The 25382-nt window shown below is 55.9% G+C and overlaps 7 protein-coding genes across 7 annotated transcripts; 1 reads left to right on the top strand and 6 right to left on the bottom strand.

Moving 5' to 3' along the window:
* Positions 1-24: 24 nt before the first annotated feature.
* ELP2 (Elongator subunit ELP2) lies at positions 25-3541 on the bottom strand (the record flags this gene model as incomplete). Its single annotated transcript, XM_076680423.1, has 14 exons — positions 25-157; positions 233-337; positions 404-510; positions 584-687; positions 765-1047; positions 1119-1252; positions 1325-1555; positions 1622-1698; positions 1780-2594; positions 2654-2748; positions 2814-2891; positions 2961-3111; positions 3192-3341; positions 3407-3541. The coding sequence occupies 14 exons, from the start codon at positions 3539-3541 to the stop codon at positions 25-27; spliced, it is 2598 nt and encodes an 865-aa protein (XP_076532488.1).
* A 93-nt stretch (positions 3542-3634) lies between these two features.
* Positions 3635-4265, top strand: TAF13 (Taf13p; the record flags this gene model as incomplete). Its single annotated transcript, XM_076680424.1, has 3 exons — positions 3635-3716; positions 3781-3878; positions 3951-4265. The coding sequence occupies 3 exons, from the start codon at positions 3635-3637 to the stop codon at positions 4263-4265; spliced, it is 495 nt and encodes a 164-aa protein (XP_076532489.1).
* A 464-nt stretch (positions 4266-4729) lies between these two features.
* Positions 4730-6808, bottom strand: JCM15063_000929 (SGNH/GDSL hydrolase family protein; the record flags this gene model as incomplete). The annotated part of the gene is made up of 5 exons (XM_076680425.1): positions 4730-4847; positions 4919-5623; positions 5700-5879; positions 5954-6053; positions 6127-6808. 5 exons carry the CDS (start codon positions 6806-6808, stop codon positions 4730-4732), a joined length of 1785 nt encoding a protein of 594 aa, XP_076532490.1.
* An 810-nt stretch (positions 6809-7618) lies between these two features.
* On the bottom strand, positions 7619-15552 carry JCM15063_000930 (uncharacterized protein; the record flags this gene model as incomplete). The annotated part of the gene is made up of 25 exons (XM_076680426.1): positions 7619-7756; positions 7830-8114; positions 8189-8327; positions 8402-8518; positions 8587-8860; positions 8924-9172; positions 9243-9877; positions 9939-10331; positions 10549-10726; positions 10792-10889; positions 10953-11051; positions 11122-11210; positions 11270-11319; positions 11384-11500; positions 11562-11740; positions 11800-12203; positions 12273-12400; positions 12469-12711; positions 12786-13127; positions 13224-13562; positions 14629-14722; positions 14809-14913; positions 15127-15353; positions 15430-15479; positions 15542-15552. The coding sequence occupies 25 exons, from the start codon at positions 15550-15552 to the stop codon at positions 7619-7621; spliced, it is 4983 nt and encodes a 1660-aa protein (XP_076532491.1).
* Positions 15553-15825: 273 nt separating this feature from the next.
* On the bottom strand, positions 15826-17650 carry IVY1 (Ivy1p; the record flags this gene model as incomplete). The annotated part of the gene is made up of 5 exons (XM_076680427.1): positions 15826-15849; positions 15918-16703; positions 16771-16908; positions 16991-17362; positions 17498-17650. The coding sequence occupies 5 exons, from the start codon at positions 17648-17650 to the stop codon at positions 15826-15828; spliced, it is 1473 nt and encodes a 490-aa protein (XP_076532492.1).
* Positions 17651-18083: 433 nt separating this feature from the next.
* Positions 18084-21274, bottom strand: LEU1 (3-isopropylmalate dehydratase LEU1; the record flags this gene model as incomplete). Its single annotated transcript, XM_076680428.1, has 13 exons — positions 18084-18111; positions 18206-18511; positions 18596-18823; positions 18897-19519; positions 19589-19822; positions 19893-20034; positions 20106-20425; positions 20484-20583; positions 20650-20700; positions 20767-20874; positions 21032-21093; positions 21165-21191; positions 21260-21274. 13 exons carry the CDS (start codon positions 21272-21274, stop codon positions 18084-18086), a joined length of 2244 nt encoding a protein of 747 aa, XP_076532493.1.
* A 1052-nt stretch (positions 21275-22326) lies between these two features.
* JCM15063_000933 (uncharacterized protein) lies at positions 22327-25326 on the bottom strand (the record flags this gene model as incomplete). The annotated part of the gene is made up of 7 exons (XM_076680429.1): positions 22327-22357; positions 22428-23538; positions 23600-23654; positions 23945-24063; positions 24122-24817; positions 24882-24917; positions 24987-25326. 7 exons carry the CDS (start codon positions 25324-25326, stop codon positions 22327-22329), a joined length of 2388 nt encoding a protein of 795 aa, XP_076532494.1.
* Between the last annotated feature and the right edge of the window lie 56 nt (positions 25327-25382).

The raw sequence follows: 25382 nt of genomic DNA on the forward strand, positions 1-25382 counted from the left end.
CAGCTATGTCATCTATGCCCCTATCTACAGCTTGACATCGAAGACTCGGACGCTCTTGTCTTCGCTGCCGCTTGCCAATCTCGCACAGACCCCTTCTGGCAGGGTTTTCGATGCGGGGCAGAAATCGAGGGTCGTGACGGCGAGAACGTGAGCGACACTGGCCATACAGAAGACAAATGTCAGGGTCACGTATCGAGAGAAAGTAAGGAGGAGGCACAAATGGACAACTGACGAGGAGTCGAGAACTGAGAGCAAGGTGAAGCTCGAAGGATCCGAAACCGGACTTGTGAAGAGGTGGACCTGACCATTCTCGAGTCCAATCGCCAGCAGATGCAATCTAGACAAATCAGGTACAAACGGTCAATTGTAGAACGACAAAAAGGATGCCCATCGCATGACGTACTGGGCAGACGAGAGGTAGGTCGTAGCGACCGAGGTCGCCGCTTCGTCGAGCTTGATCGTTTGAACGCAATCCCAAGTCGTATCTGCTTGTCGAGTCCAAATCTTGGTCTGCCAGCGAGGTGAGGGTTTGAGTTAGGTCCGCGCGACGGAATAGAGTTTCAAAGGGAAAACGGCAGCGCACAGTCTTGTCTCGGGATGCGGTCGCGAAAAACGAGCTATCCAAACTCCAACATGCGTCCCAGATGATCCTCGCATGAGATTTCGAGCTCGCTACCGGTCGGTAACCTGTTCAGATCAATCATCCTTGTTAGCACTTAGGTTCATTTCGAGATCTGCAGGGGTAGGTTCGAGGTGCGACTTGCCTAAAGAGTCATCTTCGATCCTCTCGTACAGTCGCCATGTCCGATCCCGACTGACGCTCAACAACCACTTGTCGTCTCGACTGAATTCGACTTTGGTGATGGTCAGGCTGTGACCTTCGAGAACTCCTCCCTCCGTTCGAACGGGCTGCCATGTCCGCGTGTCGAAAAGCCTGATCAAGGCATGTGACGGCAGAGTCGCTTTGCAAGCAGATGCAATGATAGGCGACTTGTGCGCCGAGCAAAGCGTGACCAGTTCGAACGAGTGCCCGTAGAGCTTCTCCGTCTAATCAGGAGTTCTAGTATCAGAGTCTCTTCTTCGATCTGAGGGGGAACAACCGGAAATGGTTTGCTTACCTCGGGCCAAAGCGTCGATCCGAGTAGCTGTTCCTCGAGAGGCGGATTCTGTTCATTGACGCTGAAATTGACCGGTGCGACGGTTTCGAAAGGATCGTTCGAAGGCGGCGCCAATTGCTCCGCCTCGGCTTGAGCTATAACGTGCAGAGCAAAGACATCGAAATGAGTATCAAAAAGCATACGAAGCGGTCACTTTGAGGACTCACACGCGATCGCTCGATTCGACAGGCCCAAAGGCGGCACATTGGCAGCCATGGGTCGTTCTTTGCCATCGCCATCGACTCTGACTCGACTGAGGTTGCTCAAGCTGTCGACAAAGTTCTGCGGCGCGTCGAACACGCGGATAAGCTTCTCGTCGGCCCCTGAAACGAACTGCAGACGGTTGATAAAGGCGAGCGAAGACAACGGGTAGCCGTGAATCTGGGGTCGTCCGATCTCTGTAGAAGTAGACTCGGAGAAGGTGTCAGGAGAATGCTTGGGGAGGCTCTTTGCTACAAGCGTACCATGCCATGTTTCAATCTCGGTGCCATCCGAAGTTGGCCGCCGCCACGGCGCATGAAGTCGGGTCGACATGTCATGACTATATCGACGACATTCGTACGATCAGTGAACAGCCAATACACGTTCGGCTAGAGAAGGGTTTTTTGGGGCTGAAACTGACCTCGCGCTGAGCAAGTATTCTCCCTCGGGTTCCCACACGACTTGACTCACTTTGGCCAAGTGTCCCGTTGTCGCGACTTGCGGTTCCCACTCGTCAATCTCTCCTGTGCGCGCGTTCCAGACATGCCAACTACCTCCCCATCCACTCGCGAGTACTGTCCGGGCGTCTTTGCCCCACAACGCACCAAAGAATCCCAAGTTCGTCACGGACGAGAACTCTCCAAATCGATGTTGAGAGGTCCACAGGGTCGAAGCGGCCGAAGTGGTAGGTTCGTGAGTTTGAAGCGGAGTCCACAAGATCATGGATCGATCAGCCGAAGCGGACAAGAGTCGCAACGTGGTGGAATCGTCGTCCGGTAGAGTAGTCGACGTGAACGGCGCCCAATTGAGTCCAGTGACCCAGGATTCGTGTCCTAGAAGGACGGCTTCGGACGAACAACTGAACTCTCCATCGCCCTCGATTGAAAAGTCGTGCGCTTTGACCCGCAATTCGCCGTGCTGGTTGCGTGTCGAAGGGTTCTTCTCGACGAGAGTCTTTTCGAGTTCGTCGAGTGCCGAAAACGCATCGGTGGCCTTGGAAGGCTTCGTCTCGGTCGTGATTGTAGTCGCGGTTGTCGGTGTGCGAGACAAACGAGTGAAGCGCCACAGGCGGATGTAGTTGTCCTGACCTCCCGATGCCAACAGCACTTCACCTGGAGCGATATCGTATCCTGTCGGGGCTCGCTGCGTCGATGAATCGGAACGCGGTAGAGGCGTCGTGAACGACAAGCATCGGATCCAGTCAGTGTGTCCTTCCAGGGAAAGCGACTTTGAGAACTGCAGATCGCAGAAGGACGAGTTAGGAGCTGCAGATTATCAATGTGTGCGCCTCAGACTGTGCAGGGTGCGAAGCTTGCCTTTGGAGAAGTTGCAGAAGCAGAAGTGTAGAGCTGAATACGATTCTCGGTACTTCCAACTGCAAGCACGAGACCTAAACGATGCAGGACGGTGATTCAGCGGCAGTCCATGAGCGAGAGCTGGGAGAAGAGAGCTTGCCGTCCGAGTCGGGCAGGAAACTCAACCCAAACGAGAGAGGGATCTTGCCCCGGCAGTCGATAGTTTGCAGCTGATCGACTATGTACAATCACAAGAGAGCGTCAACTCATGTGTCTGCTCGATCATTCGAGGTCGCTATTGCTTTACCTGCGCCAGAGTTGGCATCGATACACGACACGGTTATGGTGGCATCCGATCCTCCCGTCAATACCAGGTACTTGCTTTGGCCTGGTACTGCGAGCGCCTCGATTGCCGATACGGATCCGGAATGTGCGGTCAAATTCGCGAGGGGTTCCCACTACGGTACGAAATCGAAATCGAGAGGAACAAGTCAGTTACTTTCGAGCGCTGGGGAAAGGTTGTACGAGCAGGACCAACGTGTCGGTTGTGAGAATATTTCCAGATTTTTGCGGTCCCCTGGGCATCACCAGACACGAACGAGTCTTGATCGAGCTGAGTGAACTTGAGTGCGGAAACTTCAGCGGCATGTCCTGGCAGTGTCTTCCGAACTCCCTCGCTAGAAGGATCCTGTAGTAGAACCAGGGTCAGCATTCGGCAGCAGAAGAGTTCACAACGAGGAAGCACGAGCGTACAGCCGAGTTCCACAAGCCGATGAAATGTCCCGAGGCAAACAGGACGAGTCCATCAGACGCTCTCGACGCGGATGCATTGTTGCGCGACGCAGCGGCCGAGATGTACACGGGTGCGTCAGACCGGTCTCGGGACATGGTGTGAGCCGGAGAGCGAAACCAAGATCAAGCTGCGCGCGCAACGTTGAACTCTTTCCTCTCTGTCTCTGAAGGCACGACTTGAACGCGAAGATGGCACAACCACCACCAGCGACGACGAAAGCTCCCGTGCAACATCGCAAATTGTACAAGAAGGGCCTGTTTGCGAAAGATCGCAAGTCCGCTCCACTCGGCAGTTCGATCCGTCCTGTCTTCCTGACTGTGGCTCGTCTGTGCAGTCGGAGCCATGATGTACGGCTTTGGAGACGACTACAACTCGGCACCGGACACGATCGCAGTCATGGAAGAACTCGTCATCGACCACATCACCGACATTGTGCGTCCCTCCTCTCGACTCTGATGCACTTGTGCTCGTACGCTGACTCCTGCCCCTCGACTACAATGGCAGTGCTTGCAAGCCTCGCGAATAGCTTCGTCGAGAGGGAGGATCAAGCTCGACGATTTCAGGTTCGCGCTCCGTCACGACCCCAAGAAACTCGCTCGACTCGAAGAACTCTTGTTCATGCAGGAAGAGATCGCACGCGCTCGCAGAGGCTTCGAGAACCCGATGGACTACGCCGTCGACGAGGAAGGACTCCTCGACAAGGACAAATCTTCGGCTGTTGCTGCACCTCTAGAACCTGCACCGCCTCCAGCATCTGAACCGAAAAAGGCCAAGAACGCGGACAAATCCAAGAAGAACAAGGGCAAAGACAAGGCCTGAGTTTTCGAGGGACACTCTCTGCGCTCCATGTGTATACCATCTCAGTTTGTTGTCATTACCACTCGTTTGTCTTCTTGGTTGCCATTCCGTTAGAGAGCGCATCCTCTCCATTCGCGCTTCATGCCGTGCGAGTAGCGAAGCGGAAAATGGTATCAATATAATCTAGAAAAGAGCCAGATCCGACTAGAGGAGGACGTGTCGGGATAGGAAGAACGCAAACAGAAAGAAGCAAGAAAACAGACACGCGTGATATCCCGCCGAAGAAGACCGAGCGAGGATGATGAGTGGCACAAACAAAACAAAACAAACACACAGCATAGAAACCAAACAATGTCGAATGCGATGCGGCCTGATGCACCTCTTTCCAAGCATAACTTGCCTCTCTCCCTCCGTTCCCGCCTACATTGTTGATTGATTTTCCTCTCGTCCTTTTCCTCCTCCCGGTAATTACCTTTCCTTCCAAGCTAGGTAGCAAAGACTCCAAACAACTTGAACCTGGCGTGGTCGATTCCAGGCTGACCTTGCAGCTCACACACGACGTAGTGAGGTCCTTTAGTCACGCCCTGGTCGATTTGAGTGACCCTACACGAGCGAAGAGCGGGTCAATCTGGGGTTTCCGAGCACGACGCGCGATACCGAGCAAGAAAGCTTACGTAGGTTGACCGTACTCCCGGTCCCAGCTACCCTTGAGCTCGACTGCACCTTCAACATTGTCATCGACCCAGCACAACACGGTACCCCATCCATCCGCCTCGGGACCTTTCAGGTAGTACACGGCAATGTCTCCCGCGCCACACTTGATCGGCACCTTGAGCAACGACCCGGGCATGTCCGTGTACCAGTAGTGCGTCTCGTCCTCGTCATCGGGTCGAGGCGCGACTGGGTTCCATCCCGAACCGGCAAACACGGAACTCGGGAGCGGGTTGATCAAGTCGTTCGCAGACGCGCAGTGCGGTTTGATCTCGCGGAAGTGCGCGAGCTCGTGCGGCTTGTCGGTGATCCGGAACGGAGGAATGCGTAGGAACGATGATCGAGCTCGACCCGATTTGCCATCGGCGTCATCACCATCGACTCCAGCATCAGAGGCCTTTCTCAAGCCTTTGCCCGACAAGAGCGAAGGGTAGTCGTCGCCGAGGTTCAAGGGCGAAATCGGCTGGTTGTTCCCGACGAGGACTGCGAGGTCCGTCTCCAATGCGGCAGCATCCCACACTTGGCAGATTTCCGACTCGAGGTACGAGATGAGGGTGTCGGCGAGGATCTCGTGACCCTTCGAATTTGCAAGGATAGGGTCGAGGAAGTAGGACGTCCGAACTTTCTGCGGGTTCAACAGGTACTCCTCGTAGAGCAAACCCTTGACACTGATCAGACCATTTTACGAGTGGTCAGCTCTGTCGCAAAGCTGCCGATGATGAGAGACGCGACACGAGAGCTTACCTCAGATGGACGACATCGTAGAATTGGGCTACAGCACTGTGCCACACTTCAGGGCCAGCGAAACCTCGTTCACCTTGAATCTGAGGCGAGAAGTGACCGAGCAGGATGACCGCGGGTTGATCGGGTCGGAGCAGGAGAGACCGCACAAGAAGATCGGTGGTCGACAAGGTAGTCGGGTCACTGCAGACAGACGAAGCCGATGAGCGCTGCACACAAGGTTTTTCAGACATCGATCCAACGAAGTGAGCACTCACTGGGGATCTTCAGTGTCAAACTCGACAATGACAAGGTCGACGCGATCGGGGAGATGCATGTCGGAGCAGAAGCCAAAGTATGATGTACCGGTACGGCGCACTGCGCAAATACAAGCGTGCGTCAACCAGTGCATTCTACAGCGCAGCGTCGAGAAAATAAGTCGAGGACTCACGAGCACCATTGGTCAGCTCATTCGCGGGGTGAGGGAAGACGTCGTTGAGCCACGAAAAGATTCGATGCGGGTAACAGTTTGGGCCGACAGGGTTTCCAAGCGGGTGTGCTTGCGTCGCGTCGAGACCATGGCAACTACTGACACTGCCTCCGAGGACTCCGATCGTGATTGGCAGCCCTGCCATCGCGCGCTTGATCACCCGGCGCACGCGCTCCGAGCTGCCCACATGTGCCCTCGTCTTGAGGATCGCTTCCCGTCCGTACACGGCTCCCAGTTCGTCGCCAGCTCCGAACGTCGGGCAAAACGTGAACGGCGGCGGTTCGCTAAAGTTGGCCGGGCCGTACCCGCCGTTGCCGCCGTGCGAGATGGCCGCAGCCGCTCGCTGCTTGCGGGCATTTCGCACGAGTGCATCTGTCCTGCGCGAGGCGGCGAACCCGCTCCGGCTGCCAAAGCCAGGCAACGAGCGACCTCGACCGTACGACGACGAAGTGGACGAAGGTGTCGCGAGGAGGTGCAGGACGAAGAACAGTCCGCACACTCCAGCAATGATGTACAGCGTACGGCGAGTGGTCGATTTAGACGATGCGGAGCTGTTGAAGAGCTGGGAAGACGAAGGGCGAGAAGAGTGCGCCGAGGTCGGATTCGCACGCGGGTCGACGTCTTGTCTCCGGCGATGCAGCATGGTCGTAAATATCGCGTGGGCGAGCGTCAAGATCGGGTTCCTCGATCAGCGTTGAAGGCGAGATTCCCAAGATTCCGATCAGATCAACGTGTCGAGCTGTCGCAAAGCGAGGCGGCCAGGTACCGTGCACTGGGCGAAGCGGGCTTTGTGTTGCTTCTCGCAAGCCGGTCCTACGAGCCGAGTACGTGGACGACCGCCGTGGTTTGGGCGAGACCCTTCCTGTGACGGACTTGCGAGCGCGCGATTTTGTCCTCCATAATTTGGCTCTCAATTCATCTCGGACGGGCGCTACTATGCAGTCGAAGTACAATGAGATTATGTCGAGTAGCGCTTCCGTACCAGCAACGGAACGAAGCAAAAAGCGGTCACGTGCAGCTAAGCTGGCACCTCGTACGACCGCGCGTCTCCGCGGCCTCGACATCAGTCCACTTGCGTCGGCAGTCGGTCCACTCGCAGTCAGCAGAAGGATTGACCGCGCATGTGACGTTCCTCGGAATGGGCGAGAACAGCCTCGATCGAGGAAAAGCGAGCTCTGCGCGCATTGCTCCTACGTAGTCAAGCTCATCTCGACGCATCCATCGCATGCTTACTTCCATACACCTTCCCTGCAGTCGACGATTCGTAAGGCCTAGCGATCCGGATCCATTTCGAAATAGGCAAAGGAAAGCAAGGTACAGCTGAAACGATTGCAGAATGCGTAGAACAGGGAAAGTGAATCGGAAGCTGACAGGGAAAGTCACGGTAGTAGTAGGAACGATTATAGTGATACTGATTGGACTGTCTATATAGGGTACTGAAGGAATCCACCTATCACTTTTCGGAATGCTGCGTCTCCTTTTCCTTGTTGGCCTTCTTGACCTTGTTCTTTTTCGAGAACAAGCTGGCCCAGTGCACTTCGCTGTACAGCCAAGTGCAGACAAAGACCATCGCAAAGTTGAACAAGATGTACTGGTAGACACAAACAAATTGGTCAGCACGTTTCGCTCTCGCTGATTCAGAACGGGGACAAGACGCGACTCACAGCGCAGAGGAAGCCGACATCGCGCCATCTGTGCGAGTACGACATGCCGACGGTCGCCAGGAACTGGTCTCCAGTCGAGTACGTGCAGAAGCCGCATTGTCCGTTCTGAAGAACCTCGGCGTAGCCACCAGCGGTCTGGGTGTAGGGTTGCATCCACTGGACACATTGCTCGCCGGCAGGAGGGTTCACGATCTGGAACTGGTCCTGCTTGCATCGGATTGCAACGCCTCCAAGCGCGTTCGACACGAGAGCCTCGATGAGGTACGTGAACGGAGTGAGGTGGTACTGCACAAGTACAACGCAGACCCGGGTTCAGCTTGCTGCCAATGAGGAAGAATGCGAAGGAGCAGAAAACTCACCATCCAGCTCGACCAGAAGTACGGCAATTGCGAGACCGGCTGGACGACACCGTTGAAAATGATGACGAACGAGAAGAACGAAGAGTAGAGCACGGAAGCTGCCATTGCGTTCGGCGAGAAGGATGCGACGAATTGGGCACTACGATCGACGACGTAAACTCCTTCGTCAGTATACGAGGCGGGAGTGAAAGATTTGGAAGAAGGTCAACGCACAATGAAGCGTAGTAGAGCTCAAAGAGGATGGCGTAAACGAAGTAGGCGTAACCAGCTCGGTTCGCGCCGCTCGGCAGCCCAACGGTCCAGTACCAACAGACGAAGAACAGAGTACCGCTGTATTCGATCAAGCGCGAAGGTCAGCCACGCGTCAAAATAGCTCGAGAGCAGACTGATGAGCTTACGCAAGGATGTTGAACGGCATCTCGACGACGACCGACGAGAAGATGAGGACAGACCAGTGGTACATCCTCGAAGGCTTCTCACGAGCGGTGTACAGCTGGCGCAGACCGAGGAACTTAGGCTGCAGCTGCTGCGCGAGCGGAGCGGCGAGAACGACAGCCATGAACACGGCGAACAGGCGGTTCTGGAGACCGGAAAGGTCGTCGGGCGATTTCCAGAACGAGAATCCAATGAAGAGACCGGCAAAAATGTTGAGCATGAACTTCGAGACGACATCTGTAGCGCACACAGGAATGAGTCTCGTCGCGAGGGGCATTTGAGCGCGTTAGCCAGACTCACAGGTAGGGTCGCGGTTGTAGTGCTGGAAGACTCGAGTCGTGACAACGCGGAGCTGCGTCATGCGCGACGAGGCAAAGTTGCGACCCGAGTCGGGAGTCTTGTCTGCGGCAGACTCCTCGTTCTCCTTCTCGGCATGGAACCGGTCAATGTTCTCCTGGATTCGCTTCGCTTCCTCGGATTCGTTCCACATTTGGTACCAGTCCTTGTCGGCTTTGGCAGATGCTCCGGCTCCAATCGCGTCGAGGATGTCTGCAAAGATCGGCACAAAATCGCTAGAGATCAGCTTTGCGCTCCCACGTGCCCTAAAAGACATGCTTACATTCAGCTGGGTTGTCACTGTCGGAACATCTCTTGTCCGTGCGAGCGTGGAAGTATTCAATGAGCGTCGAAGAGTTCTTGCCGAGATCGCCGAAGTAGACAGTCTTTCCTCCCTTTTGCAGAAGCAAGAGGCGATCGAAAGTCTGGAACAACTCGGACGAAGGTTGATGGATGGTCGCAAGGATCGCTTGTCCGTGATCGGCGAGTTTGCGCAAGAGGAGCATGATGGACCAAGACGATTGCGAGTCGAGACCAGAGGTGGGCTCGTCGAGGAAGACGAGGAGTGCAGGCTTCGCCGCGAGCTCGACACCAATCGTGAGTCGCTTGCGCTGCTCGACGTTGAGTCCCATACCGACTTCTCCGACGAGGGCCTCGGCGTAGGATTCCATCTCGAGTAGCTTGATGATCTCCTCGACGTAGGCGAGTTTTTCGGCTTTCGGAACGTCGCGGTTCTGCCTGAGCAGAGCCGAGAAGACAAGCGCTTCGCGTACGGTAGTTGTGGCCATGTGAGTGTCTTGCTGTTGACAGTAACCGGTTTGACGTTGGAAAGAGACGGGAAGAGGTTTGCCGTTGACGAGCATGTCGCCAGTAACGATACCCATGTCGACACGCTGAGCGAGAACGTTGAGGAGAGTGCTGCATTGGAATATCGTCAGTACAACAGCTCGCGAAACGTAATTGAAGCGCAACACCTCACGTTTTTCCAGCGCCAGATTCACCCATGAGGGCCGTCATCTTGCCGGGTACGACATAGCCGGATACGTCACTGAGCAACCTCCTCGGTTCGCCTTTGATGGTGATATCGTAGTTGACGTTCCTCCAGGTGAAAATATCGGTAGCAGCACGAAGAGTGTCGGCGGCCTTGTTTTTCTCCTCTTCCGAGACTTCGTTCAGAGCTTCCGGGTTCTCGGTCTGGTTCTCCTCGTCGTGTGCGGCTCCAGGCGCTTCGATGGCAGCGACGAGCTCCGGAGGAGCATGTCCACGCTTGAAGATCATGACACCGCCTGAAGCGGCTTCGTCCTTCTGGTATTCGGTCGCAATGAGGGCGATGGCGAGGAAGAAGGCATAGTAGCAAAACACGAAGCCAAGACTGGTTCAGCGTGACGAATGAATCAGCTTCCTGTTTTGCACGAAGCTGTCCGACAGCTGTGCCCGCCTCGCCAGTGTTTCCCTGAATCTGTTTACCTCGCCACAATAGGACGATCCCCTGGAGTCCTAGCCTCCTCGTACGCTCAAGTTTCGGGACTGCTCCGTGGCGATCGAGGATAAAAGGAAGGGATTTAAGCTCAAAAACGGGAGAAGCTTACTTGCGCCAAGTGTGAGACCATTTGTAGCCGTATTGGTCGAGCAGGTAAGCCGATCCCGAGACGAGGTTGGTGCCAGCGATGCCTCCGGCAGTCGCACAAGCTTGGTTCTCAGCGGCGATTCCGGCATAGGCGGCTCCGGCAGGTACGAGCTGGGAACAAGGTACCCTGAGCGTGCGGACTGTAGAGCAGGTAGTCGGGTCAGCATTGTCAAAAATAGAGACGCTCGCTGCAAGGAATGCTCACATTCGTTGGTCATGATCGCTTCGAAACCGAACGGAATCGGTTGAGCATAAGACAGCCAACGGAACCAGACTTTCATCGAAGGGCGCGGGATCGCATATCTGTCGCGCAGTAGAGGGGTGTGAGCCACTCAGCAGCTTTGCGGTTCAGAATGCGAGACGTACCCAGTGTAGATCGCAACAATCAAGACTCCGAGACCGGCCATCATGGTGGCATTGGCCTCGTGACGGTTGATGGCGGCGAGCATGCGGAAGAATGCAAGCCTGATCACGGAAACAAACCGAGTTAGTCACCGACATGGGTTCCGACATTGTTTTGGCACGAACGACTCACATGGTCAAGTTGACGATAAAGGTGAAAAGCAGGAAGACGAAGAACTGGCTTGCACTCGGTTGCAGTCCGGCCAGGAAGTACAGGATGATCTGCGATACCAGATCGTCAGCGGTGGACGACTTGCCTGGAAAAGAGAATCAGAGCTTACATCAAAGACAACTGTTGTGATAAACTTGAATGGAAGATCGACCAAGGTGACTGAATGGAATGAATGGAGGTCTCAGCAGTGCAGCTCAGAGTGCAATAACGATTCTCGACTCACGAGCAAGCATATCAGCCGAAGGTCGCAACATGGCAAAGCTTCGCTGGCGGACTAGAATCGGGCGTTGCGAATACGAGGTCGTAATCTCGGCCATACCGGTGAACGAGTTGTAGAGAACTGCAGACAGTTGACAATATGAGGGTCCCGCTCATCTCTGTACCGAAAGATGTGGACTCACTAGCAAAGAACATGACACCACCACGCGAGAAGAATCCGGCAGTGCTGTCGGGAAGAGGGTAGTAGACGGAACCGATGATGAGGGCCTGGAAGATTGCAGCGATAGTGACGATCGCAAGGGTTGCGATATCTCCCATCTGCATCTGGTATCGACGGACCATGGCGAGACGAGCCATCATACTGTACGAGCGAAACGCGGTCAGCGGGACGAGCTGACAGTGAAGCAGCCGAATACGTACGGGTACGAGATGAGGTACGGCGATTTGGGACTGGCGCGCTTGACATGTTCGGCCTGTGCGGATGTGCGGTAGGCCTCAACCTTGTCGCTGTTCTCGCCCGGAACGAACACGCGAAGCTGCTCCTCGGTCATCTCGATGTTGCGTTTGCCGAGTTGACTCTTGGCCCAGTACTCGGCAAACTCGTCCGCCGTTTGCGGAACGCGGCCTTGAACGTCTTTGCGTTGGAAGCGACCCTTCGGGTCCGTGCAGGCAACGAGGAAATCGGCCGAAGTCTGACGGGGTTGAGGTTCCCAGCCCATCTCCTTGAAGTATGCGACTGCCTCGCTCATGGGACCGTAGTAGACCATGCGACCATCGTAGATGACGCAAACCTTGTCGAAAAGCTGGTACAATTGCTCGCCAGCCTATAGACAACACGACGCACGGGTCAGCAGGTGGGAGAAGTTCGATTGAAGAGCCTCGAAGAAACCCACTTGGTAAATCGAGAGAACAGTGGTGATGTTGGCGATATCCGTTGCGATACGAAGTGCGCGGGCGTACTCGAGCGCAGTCGAGGCATCGAGACCGCGAGTAGAGTTGTCGTGACATCCAATACGGCAGCCTGTCGATCAGGGAAATACAGCGTCAGTCGAACTTCTCTGCCTGGTCGTACGAGCTCAGTGGGCATACCGGTCGTCAACAGCTCGGCAATCGAGACTCGCTTGCGTTCTCCACCAGAGACACCACGCACAAAGTCGTTACCGACTTTGGTGTTGTAGGTGTGCTTGAGACCGAGGAGCGAGGCAAGAACATCGCGACGGCCTTCGACCGTCTCCTTCCTTCCCTTGATGCGGCCGTCTTTCGCGGGAGCACGCGTCGCAGCAGCGAACGTGAGAGTCTGGTTGACCGTCAGGAACGGCATATGCGCATCGTCTAGAGTCGGTTCATACAAACCGCATCAGTCCCTCGAACACCAAGATGTTCTGCGACATGAGAGAGAGACTGACCTTCGGGCAGATATGCGACATCTCCCTTGAATTGCTTGTGCATGGTCTTGGGCGCAATACCGTCGTACGAAACCGTGCCTTTGACGCCCGAGAATCCATCGGTCTCGTTCGCAAGGGTTTTCAGGAAAGAGGTGCAACCGCTTCCCGGTCGGCCGAGCACGAGCAGCATCTCTCCTGGACGGACTGTGCCGGTGAACGAGTTGAGGATCGTCTTGTGTTTGGGATGGCGCAACGCGGCGATCGCTTTGGGAAGGCGAGTGATGGCCGTGAGGCCGCCCGTCAGCGAAGTGTTGTATGCCAGACCGCTGCCCTCTCCCGTGACAGTCAGATCCTTGAACGTGACTGGAAGCACCAATGCGAATTGTCAGATCGGATTCTCGGAAGGCTCGCCGGCTCACGGAGGGGAAAAGGGGTCCGTCCATAGCGCCCAAGACTTACCTCCGACTTCGCGGGTAGCGACACCCTTGTCGTCTACCTTGCGCAAGATCTGCTTGAGGTGCTTCTCAAAGTCAAAGTCATCCTGGAACGGGTCTTGCGTCGTGGCGGTCAAGCGCGATTCTTGGCGCGAGACGACCCTTTGGAGCTCGCCGTCCGGAGAGAAGTGGTCGAGGCGAGTCTTGCTCCGGTTCGTAGCAGGAGCTTGTTGACCTGCGGAGCTGGTTCCGAAGATCTGGTCGTGTTTGTTGTCCCCGCTCGTGGACTCGTGAGGTGAGATGCGAGTTTGGTCATCGCTCGAGGACGAGGCCGATGATGCAGGTGGTCGCTCCATCTTGAAGCCTGTCGATTAGGCTGGAGGAGGACGGTCAAGTCGCGGCTACTGTAGCGGTACGGATCAAAAGGTTCAGGAGTGTGAGAAGAGCGGAGAGGCGGGTTGGTTGAGAGAACTTTCGGGGGAAGCGGAGGCCGAACCTTGCATATTCTCTCGGCGCGCACGCTCCGAAAGTGGGAACGTGATCGGCCTTCTCGAAATTTACGAATCGACGGGCCACTTTCGGACGATGACGAATGCTCAACGATTATCTGTTATTCCCTGAATGCACCAAGCCCCGAGTGCGCTTATGTGATTGGCTACAGGAATGCGAACACCGTCGCGCAAGTTCAAGGCGGGCTCGTGCTTCGATTTTACGTAAAAGCGGCGGTACGGCCTCGGGGACCGGGCGATCCCAGGAGAACGCGCACGCTCCGACTCGTGCGCCGAATCTCTCGTAGCGCTTGCGTAACGCAAGCGGGCGTTCCTTATCATGACCTCGCAGCATCGAAAGAAAGCAGCATCCGAGTTTACTTAGCGATTTCGTCGAGCATCCCGCTTGTGCTTGTAAACGCTCGCTGCAGGGTCTGGTCGAGGATACACGACAGCCCAACACTGAAGCAGATTGGGACCTTGATGCCCCTGCAGGTCAGCATTCAGCCCGACGATAGGGGCTCGCACTGACCCGACTAATACAACACGGACCAAACACAAGACGGACAAGGCGAACACGTCCAGCACGGTTCGCAAATACTGAGGAAAAGCCCAGGCAACGGAGAAACAGTTAAGCGAGGGAGGGAGAGTGAACAGCCTCTTTTCAAACAATCTACTGCTTTTCTTGTCAAACCGTCTAAATGGCACCTGAAGAGACGAATCGAATGTAAGTCGTCGGCACGCGACGAGAACAACACACGAGGACTTACTGAGGTTCTGTGAAGCGAGGACGATAGCGAAGAGGCGAGAGAGCGCACGTCAGTATATGGATCAGGGTAGAACAGAACAAGCAATCGAAAACCTACTCCGAACTCTGCAGAAGTGCGGGAAGCCTTGTCAATACGAAGGATATGTAGTGGATGCAACGCAGAGATGACTCACTCTCGGTGTAACCGGGGACAGTCCATTTGCCCTTGGCAACCATGTTCTCGACAGCCTTGGTGATCTCGGGACGCGCCTTGGCAACGTCGTCGAGCTGTTTGAAATTCGTGAGTCGCAGCGAATCTAGTGTCAGTGTGACACAGGCATGCGAGACTGAAAGCGACCTCAAGGGGCACGCACGGTGAGCTCGTCGAACGAACGGGCATCCTCAATGTTCTTGAGGGTGCTGTTGAGGTTGCCGAGTTCAGACTCGATCTTGGTGGCAGCCTCCTTGGCCGAGGCGACCTGTAATTGAGGACGAACGTAGCAGATCAGCATGCGTGCCGAAGAAGTGAGCGAGCGTTGCACCCGAGACAGCCTCCACCGTTTACACCCAGGACCGGCGGAGCGTCTCCCGCGTCTCAGAGCGCGCGTTCCGGCCATGTACAAGCGGGTATTGGAGACTGTACGCGCGGGTTGGATGGCTCAAAGGGGGAGCGGAACCAAGTCGAAACTCACAGCCTTGCCCTCGAACGCCGAGATGGCCTTGAGTTGGGCCGAGACGTCGTAGTCGACGGGCTTGAAGCTCTTGAAGATCTTCTCGCCCTCGGCAACGATGTCCTTGTTCTTGAGGACGGATCGGTAGTGTTCAAAGTCGATGTTGACCTTGGCCTCCTTGAACTGGGCGTTGGCAACGCGGGCAGCAGCGGCACGGCTACGGAAGGCGTTGAGCTGAGCGAGAGTCTCTGTGAGACACCGGCAGGCATCGTATGAGCGACTCGGAATGGATGCGGAACGTGATGAGAGCGAGTTGGAACGGACCTTTGCCCAAACCGAGTTTGGTGGTGATGCGAGACCAGTCGACGACCGCTCTGAGCGCGCACGAGGGTCAGTGATCCACAGTGGGGATTACCGGCGCGGATAGGTCACTCACTGAGCTGCCATGGTAGAGATGTAGTTGTGAGGGGGGCAGAACAGCGTGCACTCGTCGATCCACACCGCAAGCGGTCTCTCGCGTGTCCCGCCTCATCCGCATGACCCTCAAACGGCGCGTGACAGGCTCTGCCATGAACTAGGTCATATTCTACAGTACCCACATGGCATGCTGCGCCGAGTACGCGCCTCTCTCTCTCTCTCTCCCTCCTCGGGTCCGATCGGCTCTGGCCTCTTGTGAAATATGCGTGGCAACAAGACTATCGACAGTATGTAAGAGCTACGCTATCCTCGCCACCCATGCTCGTCCTGTGCGCGATCATGCGAGAACGTCAGCTCGTAGAATCGAGTGCGAGCGGAACATTCGAAGTACCTACCTCTCCCTCGTATTCGTCCCTCCCGCTCAATCCCGAGCTGAGTGACCGCTCGTACATCGGGTTACTCCAGTCACCGCTCATCGGGTCCGTCTCGACCGGTTCCACTTCCGAAACCCGCGACAGTCTCGAGCCATGCTCTCGTTCTCGTCGAACTGTCGTAGCTGTCGAGGCTGTCCGCACTGGCTCGATTCGCGGCGCGAACGGTGCCGATTCTTCCGTCAGGGATGGTTCAGAGAAAGGATCGTGGCCGAGACCTTCAAGTGCTGGCGAATCGGTTGGATTGGCAGCGGCTTCCTCCGACGCTGCCGGTCTCGCCGCGAGAAATTCGGAATCGTCTGATGCACCTGCATCGTCGTCATCGTCTTCATTAACGTTCGTGGTATCCTGCGTCGCTCTGCGTGATGTCCCGTTCGCTAGTTTGGGGGTCGCTCCTTCGGACGTGTTTCCGAGGCCCAACACCTCCGAGACGGTCATCGCTTTCTTGCCCTCTCTTCGCGGCGATGGCACACTGTCCGTCGTTGCCGCCGTGCGTGAGTCATGTCCTGGTCGAACCGAGTCGCGTTCCACCTCTGACGGTTTCTTGCTCGAGGATGAGGTCCCGGCAGAGAGGCCCAGGTTCATCGGCGGCAGCACCGTGAACACGTCTCGAGCCTCGTCCGTCTCGAGTCGGTACGAATCGAACGGATCTGGATGTTCTTCGAGCATCGATTCAATCACGGGATCCGACGTTGCTTTCGAAGCGAGGCGATCCGACAGGTCGAGTGTCGATCGCAGCAGTAATGACACCTGTCACACGGGTACCGAAACTAGAGTCAGAATGCAAAGCAAAAAATTATGCCAGTCTGCCGCTTGCCTTGTGATCGATCTGACTCCACATGTCTGTCTCGCTAGCAAGCACTTCGGTATAATAACTCTTCTTGCACACGTCCACCTCGGCGACTTGCTCTGTCAGTTTAGCGAGCGCTTGTCGAAAGTAATTGAGGTCTCGAGCCTGTCCACATCTCGCGACACGATCGGTCAGTGCTAGCTCGAAAAAGAACGCAAAAGCGGAAAGAGTTGGAATTGAGCTGCACCTTTTTCTTCCCGAGTCGGAGGTTCTCTGCTTCAGTCTGTCGAATCTTGGTCGTCTTGTCCGACAAGAGTGCTTCGTACTCGGCGTGTCTCGTCGCAATGTCATGCACGTACGTATCGTACGCGTGCATGAGGGGTACTTCGAACGACCGGTACACGGTATCGCTCAACACCTGTCCTGAATTCGCCACCATATAGTGGATTCCACTCGCAGCGAGGAGGTGTTCGGCACTGTCACCGGCTCCTTTCACCCGTGCGCATTCTCCCAGTGCGCCTGCGAGTCCCGTCGAAGCGGCCGAGAGCGCGATCAGCGCATTTCGATACGCTTTGGCAGATCCGAGTAGCTGTTCGTACGCAGCGACCGAGTCACGAAGCTATTCGCGGGCCGGCGACGCGTCAGGGTGAGGCGACAAGGACAAGGTGTGGGGGGCGAAGGAGCCAAGTGTCAGCGAAGGACCGCGTCAGGACGACCTGGGTTGAATCAGACGGTGCGGATTCGAGGTGCTCACATCAGCCCTCGTGATGATCACGCTAGGTCCTGCATCGCCGAGATCGACTTGAGAAGCGGTGGTCGTTGCCGAGAGAGTCGGTGACGGCGGGGCCCGGTACGAGCTGGGCGGAGGTGGATTCGACCCTCTGACCGATCTGATCGAAGCTGGCATCTGCTATGCACGGGAGGCACTGTCGAGCAGTGTCGAGCCGGGCTCAATGTTGAGTGAACCGGGCAATCGGGGATCGCAAAGTACTGGCGGTGCGTGTGCGTCCTGCGCGTTCAAAGGGTCGAACGCGTTTTGACAGACTAGCGAGGAAGCGCGACCGGCAATCTAGCGTTGGGAGAGCAGTGTTGACAGATGGACAAGGTCGAGTTGAATCCGACTCGTGCACGACGCGCAGGCCTGAGGCTGAAGCGCGCGGCAAGGGGTCCAGCGGTCCACGCGACGACCCATTCCATCCCTCGTCCGACAAAGCCAGAAAGTAGAGGACGACAAGAATATGATTTTATGACATTGAGACTGCAAGGAACGAGAGCGGGAGAGAGAGTATCGTGCGTTTTCCAAAAATACAAGCAGAGCGACAGGAATAGGACGAAGCGCTCTACCAGTCGGTCTTCTTGGCTTGTTGGCTGCAGACGTGTTCAATCGAGTCAGCAATCAATGCCTGAAGAGGCCGAATCGACAAGCTCAGGAGAGGGAAGGCTATGAGAAATCGAAACATACGCTTTGCCCTTGTACGCCTTGCCATCGTACCAAGGCCAGACCTCGGTTCGCTTCTTCTCGAACGCAGCAATGTACTCCTCCTTCTCGAGTGTGAGCGAGATCTCGTCGAGTCCATTCACGAGGCAGTGTTTGCGGAACGCATCGACCTCGAACGCAAACTCTTGGCCGTTCGTGCGTCGCACGACTTGGTTCGGCAGGTCGACCGCGATCTCTTGTCCCGACTTGGCGTCCTCGAGCAAGACAGCGATCTGCTCCTCGGACAGAACGACGGGGAGCGAACCGTTCTTGTACATGTTGTTGTTGAAGCTGTCGATCGCACATTCATCAAGATTCAGAACCTATGCAACTACTCGCGCGTTAAACGGATAGGAAAGTCGAGCGGAGACTCACATGTCAGCAAACGATGAAGCGATCACCGTTCGGATACCAAAGTCGAGAAGAGCCCAGGGAGCGTGCTCTCGCGAGGAACCGCAACCAAAGTTGCCTCCCGAAACGACGAGGATCTTCGAGTCCCGGTATCCCGCCTGGTTGAGGATGAACTCGGGCTTTTCACTTCCGTCCGGGTTGTAACGGAGCGCGGCAAAGAGAGAAACTCCGAGACCAGTTCGCTTGATAGTCCTGTGATTCATTCATTCGGGCAGGCACTATCAGCAGGAGTGACGGCACGTAGCTCAAAGTGGTGCAGACTCACTTGAGGAATCGTGCAGGGATGATCAGATCCGTGTCAATGTTGGCACGCTCGAGGGGAGCTGCAACACCCTTGACGACCTCGAACTTGGGCATACCGGCAGCGGCCGAAGTCACGGGCGCAGACTTCTCTGGGGATGCAGCAGATTGCGACACTCCATCGTCGACCGCATCGGCGGGTTGTTGAGTTGTAGGGACATCCGCGTCGACTCCGATGTCGACCGCAGGAGTGGGTTCGGCGATGGAAGTCTGGGTGTACTTGCGGACGTCGACGAGGTGACCTGCGAGGGCGGCAGCGGCAGCCATGGCGGGACTCATCAAGTGCGTGCGTCCGCCGGGTCCTTGACGACCCTCAAAGTTTCGGTTCGAAGTCGAGGCGCAGCGTTGACCGGGCGTGAGCATATCGGGGTTCATGCCGAGGCACATGGAGCAACCAGCCTCGCGCCAGTCGAATCCGGCTTCAGACAGGATGCGGTCGAGTCCCTCCTTCTCGGCCTGTTCCTTGACGAGACCGGAACCGGGCACGACCATGGCGTACACGTTCTCTGCGACTTTGCGTCCCTTGACAACGCTCGCAGCAGCTCGAAGATCCTCGATACGCGAGTTGGTGCACGAGCCGATGAAAACCTAGGGTGAAAGAACGGTTTAGTCGCGAATCGGCTGTACCTATGCTTTGCTATTCAATGCAGCGCTTACGTTGGTGATTTTGATGTCTTGCACGTTCATTCCACCCTCGAGGCCCATGTAGGTCAGGGCGCGCTGGATCTTGCCCTTCTCTTCCTCGTTCTTGGCGTCTTCTGGTCGGGGGACGGTGCCCGTAATGTCGATCGTGTCTTCGGGAGAAGTACCCCAAGTGACGGTGGGAGGGATGTCGGCCGCATTGATCTTGACTACTCGGTCGTAGTGAGCGCCTTCGTCCGAGCGGATACTCTAAGGGGGCAGAAGCGCGTAAATTTGGCTGCTACTGCGAGATATTTTTAGAGGTCAGAAGTGTGCTCACCTTCCAGTACTCGACAGCAGCGTCCCACTCGGCACCGGTGGGGGCCATGGGTTTGCCCTTGAGGTATTTGAAGGTAGTCTCGTCAGGAGCAAACATTCCGGCGCGAGCACCTCCCTCGATCGACATGTTGGCCATGGCCATACTAAAGACGGGCGCACGAATCTCAGTCTCGAACAAGCATCACCAGGACGGCAACCGGACAGGGCGACTCACCGAGCTTCCATCGAGAGCGCATCCATGGTCGTACCGCAGAATTCAATGACCGAACCGTTTCCTCCAGCAGTTCCGATCATACCGATCACGTGGAGCATGACGTCCTTTGAAGTGACTCCGGGTGCGAGAGGTCCATCGATCTGGACTCGCATGTTCTTCGACTTGCCCTGAAGGATGGTTTGGGTTGCGAGAACATGTTCGACTTCGGAAGTTCCGATACCGAATGCGAGCGCACCGAACGCGCCGTGAGTCGAAGTGTGAGAGTCACCGCAGACGATGGTTGCACCAGGCAGAGTGAAGCCTTGCTCAGGACCGATGACCTGTCGACAAGCAGATTAATCGGCTGGATCCTTAACGACAAAGTGCATCTCGACATACGTGGACGATACCCTGACGCTTGTCCGTCATGCCAAAGAAGTTGACGCCGAACTTTTTGACATTCTCCTCGAGAGTGATGACCTGGAGACGAGAGTCGGACCTGATGCGCGGGACCTGCCATGAGCTTTTCTCGAATTTCGCCACGACGTGCACTGCAAGCGCTCACTCTTTGATGAAAGACGCCGAGTCTTTGTAGCTTTTGCGGTTCGATGTAGGGCTAATGCAAAGGAGCGATGTCAGGGTTGTGAGCTGGCAACCAGACCTGTAGGCGAGGGGTACTCACACGTTGTGGTCGACCGTGGCGAGGGTGCAATCGGTTCGGCGAACCTTGCGACCGGCTTTGGCGAGTCCTTCGAACGCTTGAGGCGAGGTAACCTCGTGCACAATGTGCCTATCCGGGGGTGGGGGCAAGTCCAACTCGAGTCAGTCGCTACTGCTGGGTATGCATTCAGTCGACAGTTGGGCCGAGGAGGTAGAGCCCCGGCCAGAGCTGCGAGCTGAGGCGGGCATGCTGCGTGCGGGAGAGACGGGGAATTCGGCCGACTTGCCTGTCGATGTACATGATGGCCGTGCCATCTTCGCTCATGTGCACGACATGGTTGTCAAAGACCTGTACGCCGTCAAGCGGGGTCAGCGAGTGCGGGTGCGAGAGCGCAGGTGGAGGCGAGAAGCGAGACGGACCTTGTCGTAGAGCGTTCGCGGAGCGGGCTGGATAACGGCAATGCAACGCTCAGTCTTCGAGTCATGATCCACAAGCAGGGCAGCTGGACACTCACGCTGGTAGTTGACATGCTTGGACGAGATGGGTTGCCGCAAAACGAGGAGCGCCGTAGTTAGTGGAAATTCACTGCCGACTGTCGGCAGCGTTACTGGGCAGCGCTGTGATTCGCTGCCCAGCGTCGCCTGACTCATGACACGCGCCCCAGGCCTCGATCTCGGCCCAACAACGACCTCCTCAGTACCAAGTCTTCCCCCATCAGCAGCTTCTTCCGAAGCAGCAGTTCCATCCGAACCAGTCTGTGTCTTCGCAGTCGCACAATAACTACTTGGCGAACGCGACCCATTAATGACTACTTGACGAATGCGATTTCGAGCCGAAGGGATGTCGGTAAAGTACTCTTGCCCTCTATCTCCTCCACTTCCTTCTTCAATTTCCTCCTTTACACCACTCCAGCCTCTCGGCGCAGCTGCTCCCCCTCCTCGAGATCTTCTAGAAGGCAACATTGACGCAGACGGCGACATTGACGCAGAAGGCGACATTGACGCTTTCAACCACGCAGGAGAACAAGAAGGAGAGGAGAGTAGATCGAATGGAGAGCGAACGCTCCACTTCTCTTCGCTCAACCAGCTTTGTGGTGACAATTTGACTGTGACAATATGACTGAGGTGTAGATAATTGTACAGATCATGTTGTACTCTCGAAATAGACATTGTTGTTGGACTGCCAGCAGAAAGCCGAGAGTTTCCTAAACCCCCCCATTACAAACAAGACTTGTCTTCAAACGCTAGTCTTACACGGTTCGTAAATCAATCACACAGTTCCGTGCACTGTCTCTGTCGTAGTGATGGACCATCATGCAGTGTCGCGTGCAGCCGGACTTCTCCTTGAATAGCTTGTTGCAATCTGGGCACTTGAACTCCTTGACCCCTTGGTGAACCACTTTGATGTGCGTTTCGAGTCTATCGTTCCGTGCGAAAGCTTGCCCGCAGGCCGGGTGAGGGCATATGAAGTTCTTCGTCTGTTCGTGAACCACTTTGATGTGCGATTCGAGTCTGTCGTTCCGTGCGAAAGCTTTCCCGCAGGCCGGATGAGGGCATATGAAGTTCTTCGTCTGTCCGTGAATCACAGAGTTCCGAGCACTGTCTTTGACATGCTGATGGACATCAATGCAGTGTTGCGTGCAGCCGGACTTCTCCCCGATTAGCTTGTTGCAATCTGGGCACTTGAACTCCTTGACTCCTTGGTGGGCCACTTTGATGTGCGAATTGAGGTTGTCCTTCCGTGTGTACCCTCGCCCGCAGGCCGGATGAGGACATGGGAAGTTCTTCTCTGCCGGTAATGGTTGATCAGTCGGTTCGTGACTCGGTTCCAGTGGATCCGTTGGTTCGTAAATTACGAAGTTCCCAGCAGTGTCTTTGTCGTAAGGATGGACATTAATGCAGTGTTGCGTGCAGTTGCCCTTGTGCCCGAATAGCTTGCTGCAATCTGGGCACTTGAACTCCTTGACTCCTTGGTGAATCATTTTGATAGTCTCGTTCGCCAGCTTCGTTGCATTTGCCTTTCTTGCGACCGCCTCGGAGCCGTTCATCGTTGCACCATGACCATCGTCAAATACCTGTTGTCGCTTAGTTGCATGTCCCTTCCTTGCATTTGCCTCGAGGCCGTTCATTGTGCCGCCATATCCGTCGTCGAGCTGCATCGTGCGGAGAGTTGCATGTCCCTTCCTTGAACCCGCCTCGAGGCCGTTCATTGTGCCGCCCTGTCCGTCGTCGAGCTGCATCGTGCGAAGAGTCGCATGTCCCTTCTTTGCACTCGCTTCGAGGCCGTTCATTGTGCCGCCATATCCGTCGTCGAGCTGTCTCGCCCGCTGAGTCGCAATTCTCTTCCCGAAGCCGTCCATGAATCCACCTAGTCCATCGTCAAATTGCTGTGATCGCAGCGTTTCCGCGGACTTCAGGCTCATGATACTTGCGCATGCCGCGAGAGGCGTTACCCCGTCGAGTCGCGCTTGCGCGGAACTCGAGCCGGGTTGTTGACTTGCTCTTCGCGCATAGACCTCTTGCACTTCAAGCGGGAGATTTTGAAAATCGATAAAGTTGCAGTCATCGAGAAGCGGAGCTCCTAGCTTGGTCGCGAATGAGATTCGTAACCATTGCGGAAGCGAGTCACAGCGGAAGCCACCTCGAGGGACGCGGGCGGGATCCAATGAAGCCTGGAGCTCGATCTCGTCCCTTCGCAGCTGGTTGACTGAAATTGCGAAGTCTCTCGCGCTCTTTGGATGAGGTACGCGAGGAATGCGAGGAATCGCGGATTGCGCAAAATTCGAGCGTTCGACTAACATCGATCGCACATGATGTTAGCATTGCGACAGTCGTGGAGAAGAAGATGCACATACCAGTGGCGAGCTCTCGGCCTGTCCTGAGAGCGTGCAATGCAGCTTCGGAAGCGTCCTGCACAAAAATACGGGGCAGCGATGTCAGGTCAATGCATTTGAGGAGATTCCGACAGAGCAGCGTGTTTACGGCAAGTTGCCCTCTTGTCAAATTTCGCCGAGCCATAGAGTAGAGAGCGCCGACATGCCCGGCGCACCACATCGGCGAACAAAGCCCAATGTTGGTGACCTTGACAACACCTTGAATTATCGTATATGTCACGAGCTGCGATAAACGAGCGCTCAAGATAAGCGATCCCGTGCAAAGATGTCTCGCTGCAAGGTGAAGATTCGATTCGCTGTACTCACGGCGTCAAGATCCGCGACCGCTTCGCGGTAAGTTCCATGCTCGTTCGCGAAGCCAGGTAATACAAGCGGGATTTGGACTCTGACGAAACCGTTGTCGGACTCTTTTGAATTTGCCATCGCTGGCGAGAGCAGTGTCCCAGAAAACGCGCGTACAATGACCCCGGAGCTCGACCCCACTGCCGTCTGCGCAATCGATCGCCTCGACGGGAGTCGTTCTGACGAGAGCCGACGAGACGGTATCGGCCGAGTACGGGTTTGTCGCGAAGCCGTTTGCGTTCAATAGGAGCGTGTCGCAGATTGCGGACCCTTTCTCCTTCGTCAAGCGAGCGGTGAATGTCGAATCTGCATCAATACCTGCCGCGCTGCCCGTCCGATCCAAGCTCGCGAGGGGCGCATAGTTGGATACGTGTGACGTAAGGTCGAACAGGTTTCCAGACCACTCAATGGTCTGGCGCTCGATGGCGTCAATGGCGTTGCGTCTGGCATCCGAGCCTGGAGGGAGTGTTTCCTCGACGAGCCTCGCAGCTTCTGCCTTGGCTAGTTGCCATGCCTCTTGCAGTTCGCTACCAGATGGGCTCTCAGCGCCGCCTCCTCCACGATGAGCAAGGTTGGAGAGCAGGTACACTGCCGCTGCCGCAAGTCCGGAAGGAACGGCACCTCTGCCTTCTTCCTTACCGAGGGCGAGGATTAATCTTTGCCAGACTTGCATTCCGTAAGGCGAAACGGCAGTGGAAGAATTCGGGTCGGCGGTCGCGACTGCTTGCGCAGAGTCGAATCGTGCGCCGGGTAGGTATTCGTCAAGGCCGTTCAAGACATGGTCCTCTTTGAGCACTTCTTGGAACGCAGAACCGACGTGTGGCGCCTTTTCGAGAGCTGGATAATGCGACAGCGTCAATTTTCGTTGAACGAGTCCGCGGAACATGCGGAGAGGCCTGACCTTTTTCGCAAACCTTTTCGACTTGGCGAGCGAGTTCTGCGAGGAGGAATTACATGGTCAATCAGAGCGGTTACACGGTAAGACGTGCTTCTAGCTTTCGCTCACCCTGTCGACGTTCATCATTCGCCGATTCCGCTTTCGCACGTGCATCCAAGACAACGTAGTCGCGTTGGCCTTCGGTCGTGTAGCCCTTAGGATTGCGCTTCGGTCTCGCTTTTTTCTCGTGCGACACCTTGCCCATGCCCAGTTGGCTATCATCAAACAGGTCGTGTACATCATCTGCCTCTTCCTCGTCGAAGTCGCTCTCTGACCGGTCAGGTTGACCGTCGTCTCCGAAGATGTCTTCACAAGCAGGATTGGAATTCAGACGTCGCCTTTTCGAGGGCTGCTCTTGTTCGATTTCGACAGTACTAATGTTGTCGTCGCGGCTACCGCTGAGTAGCATTGGGTTCTCGCGGCGAGTCATTGTGTCCTAGAAGGAACGAGGGGGGGGGGGGGGGT

This window comes from Sporobolomyces koalae, assembly GCF_050403365.1.
Source record: "Sporobolomyces koalae JCM15063 DNA, S_koalae_JCM15063T_v1_ctg37, whole genome shotgun sequence".
In the NCBI taxonomy this organism is placed as follows: domain Eukaryota; kingdom Fungi; phylum Basidiomycota; class Microbotryomycetes; order Sporidiobolales; family Sporidiobolaceae; genus Sporobolomyces; species Sporobolomyces koalae.